Source organism: Cololabis saira, chromosome 4, assembly GCF_033807715.1.
Source record: "Cololabis saira isolate AMF1-May2022 chromosome 4, fColSai1.1, whole genome shotgun sequence".
Classification (NCBI taxonomy): Eukaryota; Metazoa; Chordata; class Actinopteri; order Beloniformes; family Belonidae; genus Cololabis; species Cololabis saira.
In genome coordinates, this window is record NC_084590.1 from 44,093,747 (window position 1) to 44,108,933 (window position 15,187).

Sequence of the window (15,187 nt, forward strand, 5' to 3'; positions counted from 1 at the left end):
TATTAATGGGGCGCGCTTTTTGCCGTCTAGCGTCCCCACGGTAACGCTTTTGACTGAGAAAAGCAATGCCCATCGAGGCACAATGGAGACGCATCCAACGATGTATGCCATGCATGGGAGCATGTTCCGGTTCAGGCTACGTTAACGGATAGGTTTTTTTTTCACCATGGTACAAAACCCCATTTGAATGAATGGGGCCATTTGGCCTGGATTTTGACATAAAATTTCCTTAAATGCCAGCTTCATGAAATTTGAGTATGTTGAAGTCCACAGCGTGCCGAGTCAGGGGACATTTGTACGATGTCTCTACGATAACCTGTTGCCTAGCAACAAGCGTCCAAATTCAAACAGAAATAAAAAAAAAAATGAAAGGCCAATATCGCAAAAACTGTAATAATTAGCATAATGAGGTTGTACGTAGCGTTAGGGACAATCGGGCCGAGTGTTTGAAAGTTTGAACGATGTCTCTACGATAAAGTTCGACCAAGCAATAAGCGTCTGAATTTTTGCCTTTTTTTTTGCTTTTTGGCATCTAGCGTTGCCACGGTAACACTTTTGACTGAGAAAAGTAATGCCCATCGAGGCACGATGGAGACGCATCCAACGATATATGCCATGCATGGGTGCACATTCCGGTTCGGGCAGCATTAACAGATTGTTTATTCACATGGTCCCCCATACAAATGCATTGGTTTTTGTTGCCATGGTAACAAGCCCCATAGGATAGAATGGGACAATTTGGCTTTAATATCTCAAAAGACGGCGAGCGTAATGAGACCTCAGTATGTTGTAGTCCACATGAAGCTGAGTCTTTTAACGTTGGAACCAAGTCTCTGCGATACCACGTTGCCGCGCAACAAGCATCCGAAGTTCCGTTAGCATCAAAATGAACAATGTGGAATATCTCAAAAACCGTAATAGCAAGCATGACGAGACTAAAATATGTTGCAGTACAAAGCGTCCCGGGTTGGTCAATGTTGTAATGATGTCTGTACGATAAACCGTTGCCTAGCAACAAGCGTCCAAAATAAAAGTGATTTTTTTTTTTAAATTGAAAGTTAAATATCGCAAAAACCGTAATAACTAGCATGATGAAGTTGTATGGTCCTTTAAAGACTATCGGGCCGAATGTTTCAAGCTTTGAACGATGTCTCTACGATAAAGTTCGGCCGAGCAATAAGCGCGGGAATTTTCGCCTTTTTTTTTGCTTTTTGGCATCTAGCGTTGCCACGGTAACCCCTATTACTGAGAAAAGTAATACCCATCGAATCACGATGGAGACGCATCCAAAGATGTATGCCATGCATGGCTGCACGTTGCGGTTCGGGCCGTATTAACGGACGAAAAAAGAGTGCGGAATAATAATAATAATAACTAGAAAATTTCTGGAAATTTAGATATGGGCATGCCCTACCGCCCATTCGTCCCCTCTCGCTGCTTTGGTTTGGGGCTGTAGTGGTTGTGTTCAGGGTGGTTCTATGTCAGTTTGAGGTGTTTTTACGCTTGTATTCCATTCATTCCTGTGCTCCCAATAGTTATTAATGGGGCGCGCTTTTTGGCATCTAGCGTAGCCACGGTAACGCTTTTGACTGAGAATAGTAATGCCCATCGAGGCAAGATGGAGACGCATGTAAAGATGTATGCCATGCATGGGTGCACGTTCCGGTTCAGGCTACGTTAATGGATAGGTTTATTTTTCACCATGGTACAAAACCCCATCCGAATGAATGGGGCCATTTGGCCTGGATTTTGACATAAAATTTCCTTAAATCCCAGCTTCATGAAATTTGAGTATGTTGAAGTCCACAGCGTGCCGAGTCGGGGGACATTTGTACGATGTCTCTACGATAACCTGTTGCCTAGCAACAAGCGTCCAAAGTCAAACGGAAATAAAGCAAAAAATGAAAGGTCAATATCGCAAAAAGTGTAATAATTGGCATAATGAGCTTATAACATCCGTTAGTACCAATCGGGCCGAGTGTTTGAAAGTTTGAACGATGTCTCTACGATAAAGTCCGGCCGAGCAATAAGCGTCCGAATTTTCGCCTTTTTTTTTGCTTTTTGGCATCTAGCGTTGCCACGGTAACACTTTTGACTTAAAAAAGTAATGCACATTAAGGCACGATGGAGACGCATCCAACGATGTATGCCATGCATGGGTGCACATTGCAGTCAGGGCAGCATTAACAGATTGTTTATTCACATGGTCCCCCATACAAATGCATTGGTTTTTGTTGCCATGGTAACAAGCCCCATAGGATAGAATGGGACAATTTGGCTTTAATATCTCAAAAGCTGTAAACGAGAGCGTAATGAGACCTCAGTATGTTTTAGGCCACATCAACCTGAGTCTTTTAACGTTGGAACAAAGTCTCTGCGATACCGCGTTGCCGCGCAACAAGCATCCGAAGTGCCGTTAGCATCAAAATGAACAATGTGGAATATCTCAAAAACCATAATAGCAAGCATGACGAGACTAAAATATGTTGCAGTACAAAGCGTCCCGGGTTTGTCAATGTTGTAATGATGTCTGTACGATAAACCGTTGCCTAGCAACAAGCGTCCAAAATAAAAGTGATTTTTTTTTTAAATTGAAAGTTAAATTTCGCAAAAACCGTAATAACTAGAATGATGAAGTTGTATGGTCCTTTAAAGACTATCGGGCCGAGTGTTTCAAAGTTTGAACGATGTCTCTACGATAAAGTTCGGCCGAGCAATAAGCGCGGGAATTTTCGCCTTTTTTTTTGCTTTTTGGCAACTAGCGTTGCCACGGTAACCCCTATTACTGAGAAAAGTAATACCCATCGAATCACGATGGAGACGCATCCAACGATGTATGCCATGCATGGGTGCACTTTGCGGTTCGGGCCGTATTAACGGACGAAAAAAAGTGCGGAATAATAAGAATAATAAGAAAAGGGAAACTTTTCTGTATACCAATATATCGCCTTCATTTTCATGTTTTTCCTCATTTTTTCGGGCGTGTTTTATTTTTTGGGGATTTTTCTTTTCCACATCAGAGCGTGGTCGTGCTGTACACCCGCTGGTGTGACGTGGGACTTTTGCGACTTTAGCTTGTTAGCAAAATGCTAGCAACATTGCCCTTTGGGCCATTCTGGACGATTGCAATATGGTCATGCCATTACTTGGCATGCCCATAATAATAATTACAATAATAATTGTAACAATAATAATATAAATTAACATAACAATAATAATTGTAACAACAATAATAATAATATATTATTATTAAAAGTAATAATAATAGTAATAATAATAATAATAATAATAATAAAAATAGTAATAATCATAATAATAAAATAGTAATAACAATAATAACAATTTTAACAATAATATTAATAATGATAATGATAATAATAATAATAATAATAATAATAATAATAATAATAATAATAATAATAATAATAATAATAATAATAATAATAATAACAATAATGGATCTTTTTTCCGACTGACCTTCTCAAAAGCCCATTTGTCGTGAGTGTGCTCAGCGTACTTGTTGATGAATGGATCCAGCCTCTCTGGGATGATGGTGCTGGGAGAGAATACAGATTTAAAAGCTTTGAACAAGTTATTCTAAATCTCTTTTATTTAAATAATTTGCTTCTGCTGTGTGAATCTGAGCCGTGTTATCAGTAATTTTCATTTCATTAGGGGGAGGCGGCGTCTCACTTGGTGGTCTCCACCGGCTTGGGGTCGAAGTTGCCCTCGGCGTCCACCGAGGCTTTCTTCTCGGTGTGACAGGAGTAGCTGGCGTCCACGTAGTCCGGAGGGATGGCTCCCGCGATGGCGCACAGGCAGGGCATGGCGATCTTGAAGAGCTCTGCATCATATTTCTAAAGTGTGGACCCACATCAGAGAAACCAAGTTAACAGATGCTTTTAGACGCTAATACGAGATGCTCCTGGACACGTTGTCCATGTGGCCTCATTTCCTTGTGTAACGTTTCCTGTGATTATTGATTCCCTTCATGCTTGTAATTGGAAGATCGTATCTACCCTTCCCAGCCCTCCCCATTTTATACATATTTTTTATTATATTTATCTGTTTCTTCCCTTTCTTTGTGTTTGACTAAAACTCATCAGAGGTCTGTTTTATACTCAGGCTCTTCTTGTTTCTCAGCCACTCTGATAATAACCCCCCCAAACCCGCTGGTTGGCAGTGAGTATAGGGTAGCTTGACTTTTACCCATAATCCTTCTGGGCCTCCACATTCAGGGCGAACAGCTCCAGTCTGGTCTGAACTGTCCTCCTCCAGGAGTCTTGTTGCCAGACTGATGTGCTGCACCAGTTGCTTATGTCTTTCCCTTTAGGCACAACTGAATGCCAAAACATCTGTTTTAAAGAGGTCTAGACAACCGTTGATGATCAGGTTATCGGGTTATTCTCCTTTATGAGAAATACATAATTGCTCAGTGATGAAAAGATGCAGGTTGCTGTTTGTCTGATGTTGTAGTTTCCTCAGTCAAAGACCCAACAAGTCAGGATTTACAAAAACGTTTCCATAAAAAAGCAGAATAGGATCAGAAAGGGGAGCACCAACATTTCTAGGTGACTTTAAAACCTTAGGAAGGACCTATTTCTTTATCACACAACTCTAAAGGGTCAGACCTGGTTTTCTGAGATTTGTTTCAACTGTAATTGGACTCCTCCCCGCCAGGTCCTGCTCTTCCCCCCCGTGGTTTCACCCTGCATGCTGGGCTTCTCTAGACCAGGGGTCGGCAACCCAAAATGTTGAAAGAGCCATATTGGACCAAAAACACAAAAAACAAATATGTCTGGAGCTGCAAATGAAAAGTCTTGTATCAGCCTTAGAATGAAAGCAACACATGCTGCATGTGTCTATATTAGTTATAACTGGGGGAAGATTTTCTTTTTCATTATGCACTTCGAGAAAAAAGTAAAAATGTTGAGGAAATACTCAAAATTTCATGAAAAAAGTCGAAATGTCGAGATTAATGTTGAAGTACAATCTCGAGAAAAAAGTTGAAATGTCGAGAAAAAAGTCAAAATTTCAAGAAAAAAGTTGAAATGTTGAGGAAAAAGTCAAAATGTCGAGAAAAAAGTCAAAATGTCGAGAAAAAAGTCAAAATTTCAAGAAAAAAGTTGAAATGTTGAGGAAAAAGTCAAAATGTCGAGAAAAAAGTCAAAATGTCAAGATTAATGTTGAAGTACAATCTTGAGAAAGAAGTCGAAATGTCAAGAAAAAAGTCGATATGTCGAGAAAAAAGTCAAAATTTTGAGAAAAAAGTCAAAATGTCGAGATTAAAAAGGAAAGGAAAAGGAAGAAAAAAGAGAAAAAAAGGAAAAAGAGAAGAAAAAAAGAAAGGGAAAATAAGAAAAAAAAGAAGAAAAGAAGAAATAAAAAGAGAAAAAAGGAAAAAAAAGGAAAAAAAAAGAAAAAAAGAAGAAAAAAAGGGAAAAAAAGGTAAAAACATTTTTTGAAAAAACTCCAGGAGCCACTAGGGCGGCACTAAAGAGCCGCATGCGGCTCTGGAACCGCGGGTTGCCGACCCCTGCTCTAGACCAAGTGAATACCATGAAATCATCTCTCACCTTGTGCGCCAACGACTCGAAGATTCCCCAAAAGAGCTTCCGAGAAAGATGCAGCTCCTCCTCTGAGGTCACGCCGAAGTTGGCCCATCCGTTTGGCAAGCAGTAGTATTTCCAGCAGCGCTCGTAGTGATTGGTCAGCAGCTGGTGAGGACAATGAGGACATTTGCAGCATCAAGATATGTATTCCTGGTAAAACAGACGTTACATGGTCTTATAAGTGGATATAAAATGCAGTTGTGAAGCAGCCGAACCTTGAGAGGCATCTTTGCGTACTCGTTCAGGATGGGGACGTCAAACACCAGCCGTCGGAGCAGATGCTGCAGCATGGAGGGCCGCAGATACCTGCCAGGGTCACAGGTAAAGTTGCTTTCGTCAACGAAAATTATGATTAAATATCAACGAACCTTTATCACCTGAGGAAAACAAGACCAGACATAACGTAAATGCTGGTCATGTGACAATAACGATAATTAAATATATATAGTAATGAAATATCGAAAAGGAATAGAAACGAGACTAAAATGTTGATTAAAAAATAAAAACTCTGCTAAAATGTGTCTTAAATTTCGTTGACCAAAATGTCACATCCTCAATCCCAGTCGCTGCAGCGGGGAATCAGATCCAGAAGATGCAGCTGCAGAGTTAGAGGCTGATGCCGTTAACGCAGAGCTCTAGGTTCACGTCCATTAAAAACAAAGTTACATAGAGAAACACGGGGGATCTGCTCTGGGGCTGGAGAAGAAGAAGATCCATCTTTGGATCCACTTTCCTACATAGACGTGGAAAAGAAAACCCAATGTGTCGTCGAAAAAGAAAAAGACGGGGAGAAATACGGAAAAATAAATATGCTGTAAACTCAAATTAGAGTCTTCTGTATCTGGAATGAATGTATTCTTGAATCTATAAGGTAACAATAATATAATAATAAGATAACCTTGTTTGAATTGTAAAATGACTAGACTAAAATGGTCCTGACAATTCTGACTAAAATAAGAGTAAAATGCTCAGACTTTTAGTCGACTGAAACTTGACACGACTAAAAGGAAAATGAACGTGCCTAAAACTGATAAAAAATAAAATGATATCTTGACCCAAAGACTAGACTAAAACTAAAGTTAAAACAGGAGAGAAACAAATACCAGTCACACAACAGCTCGTGAGAAATGTCTGGGCTCTAAACTTCTTGCATGTGGTTCAGGAGGAAGGTGCAGGTGAAACACTGACTTGCAGAGCGACATGAGGCACTCCTCGATCACGTCCCTCTGGGCCTTGGTGAGCGCTCGGCCGCGGGACAGCCGGTAGATGGTGTGCAGCATGGAGTCGATCATGATGGCCCGGTGGTCCGTCCCGGCAAACAGCGGGGCGCACTTGGTGAGCAGAGGCAGCACCGCCGAGCAGAGGTAGCGGTTCAGCGCCAGGGCCATCTCCGTCGTGCTGAACGCCGCCTGGAAGGAGAAATGGAAATTCAAAATAAATGAATAAATAAAAATAAAGACGGATGACAAATCAGGTGTGTAGAAAGTTGATGAGAGGCGACCAGACGGCGAGTGTTGGGTGTGACAATCCATGGAGATGTGGTTAATGAGTAAGTTTTCCATTGTGCTATGTTTATTTAGACCCTCCAGAAAAATGCGGGCTAAAATCCTTGATTATGCAGGCTAAAATGATGGTTATGCGATGAAATATGCAGGGTTTTTGTATGATTTTATGCAGTGAAATTGCGGGGAGTTGCGAAATATGCAAAAAGTTGCGAAATATGCGAAAAGTTGCAGAATCTGCAAGAAATGTAATAAAGCTGATTCTTCCTGTTCTAACTGGGCTACTACTGAATAAAAGAGATTTTAGTGACTTCCTATAATAAACAAGCATGCTAGAAACAAGCTGCATCACAGACAGTGCACATTTTTAGTTATTTTTTATTGTCTCAAACTAAGCATGGGTTAAACATTCCTGAGTCACAAAATTGTAAAATTAAATAATTGCTTCCTGCTTTATAAAAGTGAGTTAGAACAGAATCTGTTATGCTACAATACTGTTTTCAACGACACATTATTTTTTCTTGTATTTCCATTTCATGAGGATAGTTTTTTTGGCGATACTTATGACTACAAGGATTAATTTATTGTTTGGATTTGTCAGATTTATTGTTGATGTGTCGCCACATAAGCAGAGTGATGGAGATGAGGGGATGTGGCAGCCCAAGAAATTTGACAGTGACTTTGTGACCTCAGACCAAAATTGCCGAACCAAATGGTGTGTCTGGTTGTTTTATGGTGCAGTTTGTACATATTTCAAATGACAATCCCATTTTAAACACGGGGGGTGGTAGTCTAGTAGCTACAGAGGTGGGCTTGGTTTGGTGGGGGTGGATCCATTTGTATATGTACTAGAAACAAGCATTTAGAAACAAAACCACGCTGAGGAAATCAGCTCGACTCAGGATTGTCTCGGTCTCCCTGCATCCTCCGCTCACTCACCGTATCCAGAGACGCCGCCGCTCTCATGTCCGGCAGGAAGCCGACCTCCAGCACGTGCAGCAGGAAGTCCTGGTTGTCGATGCCGTACACTCTGTCCAGGAACAGCACCATGGACGCCTTGTGGTCCGGCACGAAACTGGCCGACATCTTTGGCTCAATAATCTGACCATCTGTGGTTTGGATAAACACAATCATTCATGCAGGAGGTAGGGGGGGCTAAGTTACAAGTACTTTGAACAAAGTTTGTCCACTAAAGGACTCCAGCATCGTCTCTGACCTTTGCCGTAGGCAGGAATCTGCACGGGGAGGCTGATGACCCCCACCAGGTCCTCGATGGGCACCAGGGACCTCAGAATGGCCCTGATTCTCAGAGCTTCACCCTTACCAGCTTGGATCAGCTGCAAATGCAGAAACGTAGGTATACTAAGTGACCTTAACCTCGATTCATCATTCGAAGCCTTGGCAGCTGTTTGTGGAGGACAAATAACAGCTAAGAGCTGCTCTAGTTTCTTATTTAGGTCGTAAAAGGTCCATGAACAAGGAGAGCTTTGCTCACAGCAGTGTTGTGCATGAACGAGTTCTAATGAATGCGTTCATTTCGGTGAGAACGTTGAACTGAACGCAACATATTTGCAAATAAAGAAGTTGAACGTGAAGTTGTTCAGATCTGCACATAACAAACTGGAATTTGAACTGTTCAGATTATGTGAGTTTCAGCTTCACTGTTTAGGTCTAATTATTACGGAATACATTTCACCAGTTGGCAGCGCACACATTTAAAATACTGGACGAGACGACGACTTTACACTACATTACCCACAATGCAGTGCACATTAGCATAGCAACGGGCACCAGCTCCATGGCAACGGTGCCCCAAGCCCATTGCAGTCTTTACAATGACCAGTGAAGAGAGAGATGTTGTCGAGACGCAGCGCCAGCGAGCCGTCAAATGATGATCCGCTTATCATTATTTGCGGGAATTTTACACATCGTCTCCCAAAGAGTCCGACGGTAAAAATCTAATCTTTCTGTGCAAATTATGTCCACCTGCATTGGGAAAACAAGTCTGAGCGTCTGCCTCGTCAACTTCAAATTTGAAACGTCATGTGGAGTTAAAGCATCCGTCCAGTACGAGAAAATATCTGCAAGTCCTTGACAATCAAAAAAAGTCATGAGGAAAGACCAAACGACCCCAGTCCCCCTGCTGCTCCTTCAGGGGGTTGATTTGCAGCAACAGGTAGACAAACTGATAATGGACTACATTGTTGGAGATTTACAGCCTCTGAGTAAAGTTGAAAAGCCACTAGGACAAAACATGATTGTACAGTGAACAGTTTTAGGATAGGGAGGTGTTTCATTCTCACCTAAAAATATTGAAATGAACTGAATATGAACTAGTTCAAAGTTAAAATGGTGAACTATGAACGTGAACATTTTTAAACTATGCAAACTGAAATTTGAACTAGTTCACGAGAAGTAGGAACTTGCACAACACTGGCTCACAGATCATGGATAAAGCGGTACCAAAGACCCAACGTTACATCTGCTGTTCCTGATCCACGCAGCATGAACCGTCTTCTATCATCATTGTTTGTTTTACCCCGGCCCATCTGCTCTGTGTTTTGTTGGAAAGTTTGAAAATGAAGGTCTCCTCACGTGCATCTCAGGGGCGCAGCGGCCCAGCAGATCGATCAGCGCTGAGTAGAAGGACATGATGGCGTTTCCCAGGTGCACGCGGTTCTCCTCGTGCTGCTCCTCGCCGCCAAACCTGCCAACCCAGAAGACAGCGATGCAGTCCCAGACAAACCGGACCGGTGATGTCTGGACTCGTGTTGGCCGCTGATCCTGCTCAACACTCACATGAACCGCCGGTCTTTCTTCACGGTCGGCCCGTCCCGAGCCGGGTCCTCTGAGATCTTGATGGCCTCCTCCATGGCAGCCAGCAGGCCGTTGCCGCCCTCCCCTCGCAGGGCCGGGCCGAAGCACTCGGGGCGCCGGATGAGCAGGCGGACCACGACGTTGGCGTTTTCCTCCACGCTCTCCCCTGAGAGGAGCAGAAGCGGAAAAACGTGAAAAACAATGCCGCGTCACCAAAGCTGTTGATTTCTGTGACCTCAGCTGACCGTTGACGAAGACGGCAAAGCGGAGGAAGTCCAGGTATCGCTCTCCTCCGCAGGGGTTCCAGCCGATGTCCGGGTAGCCCTTGGACATGAGCATTGGGCACATCTGCAGTCCACAGCCGGCTAAATACGTCACGACCTTCGCAGCCAGAGAGATTATCAGTTAAATAACCCACTCCATGTCTTCGCCTCCTTAATATCAACATTTTCTTTCGCACAAACCATTTCCAGATCCTGTTCTTGCAAAGCCAAGGCCAGCTCGTTGTTGTCAATGCAGGAGGCGGCAGCTACATCCAGGGGGGTGGACCCGCGCATGCCTGCAAACAGAGAGAGTTCAGCGTGGTTTGGTGGCTCAGAATCCCTCAGAATGCTTCGTCTGTTAACTTTCTGCTACATCTTTATCTCACAAAGCCTGTTATTGCTGATGATTCTCAGTCCAGCCACATAACTACCAAAACTGGCGTCCCACAGGGCGCTACACTCGGGCCCCTGCTGTTCACAATATATGTTTCTTTTTAATATATGTGATTCAGTCCATTTTCAGAAGTTCCATTATTGCCAAGTTCCTGATTCACCTTCAGTTTGTCTCTTTTTTTCCAACAGCACGTTTCAATCACAAATTTTGTTTTAAATGCGCGGTATTCGCCATCAGCAATGCTAATAGAAATGCCATCAAAAATATATTTCAAGTGGTAGTCTAATGGTTACAGAGGTGGGCTTGGGTCTGGTTCAAGCCCCAAAGATGGCAGGGTCCCTGAGCAAGGCCCTTCACACTAATTGCTCGCCGGGTGCCGGAATAAAGGCAGCCCACTGCTACTAGTGTAATTAGTTATGGCTTAAAAGGCAGAGGACAAATTTGTGTGTTTCCATGTATTTGTGTGTTTCCATGTACAGTATACTGACGAATAAAGTGATTAGTATCCCTCCTGTCTTGTCATATAAATAACTAGTGTCTCCTTCAGGGGTCGCCACAGCAAATCACCCATCTCCATCTAGCCATGTACTCTCTCTCACAACAACTGACTTCCTGTCGTCTTTCACTGGATCCATAAATCTCTTTGTGAAAAAATATTTAAAAAAATGTATATTTCCCTAAAATGTTTGTTACTTAAGAGTGATTATGGTAATATTTTATTATAAACATGATTAAACCTGTACTTAATCAGTGAAATTTCCAGTTGTCCTTCACAAGAGAGCAAATACCGTCGTCTTATAATAATAGTTTAAATAATAAAGTAAAGTTGACGGCGCGACACTCACCCAGACCGATGCCACTGTTCTGCAGCAGGTAGCTCAGGTGGTCGAACATGGCGCGCTGGTTCTGCCGGCTGATACGACAGAAGTAACACAGGAAGCGGCAGCAGTTGGTGACCATCTGGGGGAACCGAATCTCCTGCAGGGACAATAACAACCAAAGAATGTGTTTCCAATGCCTAGTTTGGCTTGTGGCGTGTAAGACAAGAGGAGTAAGAGATACACCACTTACCTTTGAGTCTCCTCCTCCGCCGAGCACATTGACCATCACCTCCATGACCGTCTCATGCATACCAAGAGCTCTCATCAGGTTGGGGTGTTGGTAGAACACCTTGTTGTTCATGATGTTCCTAAAACAGAATCACCAATAAGGTGTAAGTCATAAGCACGTGCTACATATTGGTAAGTGAGTCAGATAGATGGAGTTGTGCCGATGCAGTAGACAATAGTGGCTTCCTGTGAGGCCAGATGAGTTTCACATACAAAGCCCTCGAGGATCGAGCCCAGTTGTCCCTTGAAGATCTTGTAGATCCAGATTCTTTCAGCAGAGCGGATTCTCAAACGGAAGGCTTACTTTCCATTAGTAAAATGGAGAGCCTTCTGTAATCAGATTCCTCTCTTGGCAGAGAGCTGCTCCAACTTTAAACAATGTTTGATAAAACCATTCATTTGGGCTGGCTTGGATGGGTTTGAATAAAGGCAAAGTCTGGTTGGTGTTTTTATCCAAGTAGCTTTACAAGAAGTGTCATTTTCATGAATATTATTATATATAAAAGGACTGTTTTGAATCCAACTTGACTGATTTGGACTTCATTGGATTATCACGAAATTGATTGAAAAGGACTGAAATGGATGTAATTTTCTATCAATGTCATATCTTGAGTCCACCTTGGTCCATTTTCACTGCTACGCCAATGACACACAGATCTATATCTCCTCCAAACCCACTGCTACTATTCATCCCACTTCCCTCACCAACTGTCTGGATGACATCAAAACCTGGATGAGCAAAAATGTTCTAAAACTCAACGGCAATAAAACTGAGGCTCTTTTCATCGGCTCCAAATCCACCCTCACCAAGTCACAACTCTCTCCTGCTCCACCCATCATCATCAAGGGCTTCCCGGTATCCTTCTCCTTTCAAGTCAAGAGCCTTGGCGTCATCCTGGACAGCACCTTTTCATTTGCACCTCATATTTACATCTCCAGACTCCGTCCAGCACTGTCCCGGTCCAGCACTGAAATCCTGGTCCACTCTTTCATCACATCCCGTATCGATTACTGCAACGCCCTGCTCACTGGCCTCCTTACCAAACTCACCGACAGATTACAACTCATTCAGAACTCGGCCGCATGGATAATAACCCGGACCAAGTCATCTGACCACATCACCCCCGTCCTTATCCAACTCCACTGGCTCCCAGTCCACTACCAGTCCACTACCAGTCCACTACCAGTCCAACACCGCATCATCTACAAAAACCTACTCCTCCTCCACAACCTAGCTCCCACTTACCTCTGTGAACTCCTACTGTACATGAATACACTCCCTCCCCCACCCTCCACTCAACCTCGGCTGGACTTCTCAACATTCCCACTTCACGCCTCAGCACCATGGGTGCCCCATGGGTGCCCCATGGGTGCCCCATGGGTGCCCCATGGGTGCCCCATAGGTGCCCGAGCCTCAGCACCATGGGTGCCCGAGCCTTCAGTTGCTCAGCACCCAGACTCTGGAACTCCCTCCCCCCACACATAAAACAGACAACTCAAAACCCACCTGTTCAAACTCGCTCACTCATTCTAACCGGACACTGTGCACTACACTACACCAGTTTGTTCTATTTATTGGTTTGGTGTTGCTGCTTTCTTGTAATCATTGTATTTTAACTTATAAAATGTCTGTTTTTAACTGTATCTCTTGTAAGGTGACCTTGGGTGACCTGAAAGGCGCCTCTAAATAAAATGAATTATTATTATTGAGCCCCACCACCCCAAACGGACCCGATGCTCTGGATCATGAGGCGCTCCTCTTCAGGGCCCATCTGGACGATGAGAAGCGAGCGGATCTGTCCCAGACACTCGAGCAGGTCCATGGTGTCTTGGACAGACACGGCGTTGATGGCGTAGGCCTTGGGCAGAGCTCGGATCAGCTCGCCGAGCCCGTCGTACTGCCGGTGGAGCAGGCTGAACATCAGACGCACCAGCTCGGGGTTCTGGACGAACGACTCCTGGGCCCAGTGGATCATGGTGTGGGAGATGAGCTCCTGCAGCGTGCCTGCGTCAGGTCAACAAAGAAGAAGCTGTCCAATCTGATAATAATGTTTTAATGCTCTTAGAGCAGGGGTCGGCAACCCAAAATGTTGAAAGAGCCATATTGGACCAAAAACACAAAAAACTAATATGTCTGGAGCCGCAAAAAATAAAAAGTCTTGTATAAGCCTTAGAATGAAGGCAACACATGCTGCATGTTTCTATATTAGTTAGAACTGGGGGAAGATTTTTTTTTTCATTATGCACTTCAAGAAAAAGGTCGAAATGTCGAGAAAAAAGTCAAAATGTTGAGGAAATAGTCAAAAATTACGTGAAAAAAAGTCGAAATGTCGAGAAAAAAAATAAAAATTTTGAGAAAAAATTTGAAATGTCGAGATTCATTTTGAAGTACAATCTCGAGAAAAAAGTCAAAATGTCGAGAAAAAAGTCGAAATGTCGAGAAAAAAGTCAAAATGTTGAGATTAAAAAAGGAAAAAGAAAAAAGAGAAAAAAAGGAAAAAGAAGGAAAAAAGGACACTTTATTTTTTTCTTTCAAACATTTTTGAAAAAGCTCCAGGAGCCACTAGCTAAAGAGCTAAAGAGCCGCATCCGGCTCTATTGAGGGTTGCCGACCCCTGCTCTAGAAAGATGCCTGGACATCAGCATTTGATTATTACAAAAACAAAAAGCTATTTAAACTCCAACAAAAGTCACAATAACAGCAATGTTTTATAGGTAATTTAGCTGTGAATCTTACTGGGTTTTGGTTCTTCCTCAACCTCTGGCTTCTCCTCCTCCTCCTTCTTCTTGCGCAAGCTCTTCACCTTCTCAACCAGACTGAGCAGTCTGCCTCCCAGTGAGGCGTCCACCTCCTCCTCCTCCGCCTCCTCCTCAATGTGTATACCTGCGTGTCAAAAGTAAACTTGCTAATGAAACCCAAAATACAGCTATTGAGAAATTAAAAAAAAATGTTATCTACGTTTCATGAGGACGGAGAAGAGGAAATTAATTCTCACCGCAGTGGAGCAAAAGGTCATTATGGAAAAGCGCCAGAGTGTCCCGGACCTCCTCAGGAACCGGACAGTCTTCATCCTCATGTTTGAAGTTGGTCAGCAACAGAACCTGGAAGAGGAGAGCAATGAAAACCCAGACACGATATTTGTTGCGTTTGGATGAGGGATCGTTCTTTTTTTTTAGTTATATTTAGGTATCTAAGATAATATTCTGTTGGAAGAAATTCAAAGCAATATTCATAAATATGTTTTCATGGTTGTTTCATCATCTTAGAACAAAGTATTTAGTCCTGAAAACTGCCGTTGCTGATAGTATTCAGTCAACCCATCAAAAACGGAGTGCCACAAGGCTCTATACTTGATTCCCTACCGTTTACAACATAACCTACTTCTTCAGATCAACAGCTGGGTCTATTTTTCTCTTAATGGTTTCAACCCAGTTGTGGTGCAAAAGGCAGAGACATATAAGTCCTAATAAAGCCAAAAATCCCTGTTAC

General features: G+C 43.0%; 1 protein-coding gene across 4 annotated transcripts in view; it reads right to left on the minus strand.

The window, feature by feature from the left end:
• Positions 1 to 15,187, minus strand: part of ryr1b (ryanodine receptor 1b (skeletal)) — a 155,207-nt gene that overhangs the window by 69,943 nt on the left and 70,077 nt on the right. For all 4 annotated transcript variants that reach the window (XM_061719889.1, XM_061719886.1, XM_061719887.1 and 1 more), the window contains exons 36-51: positions 14,694 to 14,799; positions 14,435 to 14,581; positions 13,429 to 13,702; positions 11,660 to 11,777; positions 11,434 to 11,566; positions 10,396 to 10,490; positions 10,177 to 10,312; positions 9,914 to 10,097; positions 9,710 to 9,821; positions 8,331 to 8,451; positions 8,054 to 8,223; positions 6,801 to 7,021; positions 5,828 to 5,918; positions 5,577 to 5,717; positions 3,694 to 3,857; positions 3,478 to 3,556 (exon numbers count right to left, since the gene is read on the minus strand). In XM_061719889.1, coding sequence (XP_061575873.1) covers positions 3,478 to 3,556; positions 3,694 to 3,857; positions 5,577 to 5,717; positions 5,828 to 5,918; positions 6,801 to 7,021; positions 8,054 to 8,223; positions 8,331 to 8,451; positions 9,710 to 9,821; positions 9,914 to 10,097; positions 10,177 to 10,312; positions 10,396 to 10,490; positions 11,434 to 11,566; positions 11,660 to 11,777; positions 13,429 to 13,702; positions 14,435 to 14,581; positions 14,694 to 14,799 — 2,292 coding nt within the window. The remainder of the gene's footprint in view (positions 1 to 3,477; positions 3,557 to 3,693; positions 3,858 to 5,576; positions 5,718 to 5,827; positions 5,919 to 6,800; positions 7,022 to 8,053; positions 8,224 to 8,330; positions 8,452 to 9,709; positions 9,822 to 9,913; positions 10,098 to 10,176; positions 10,313 to 10,395; positions 10,491 to 11,433; positions 11,567 to 11,659; positions 11,778 to 13,428; positions 13,703 to 14,434; positions 14,582 to 14,693; positions 14,800 to 15,187) is intronic.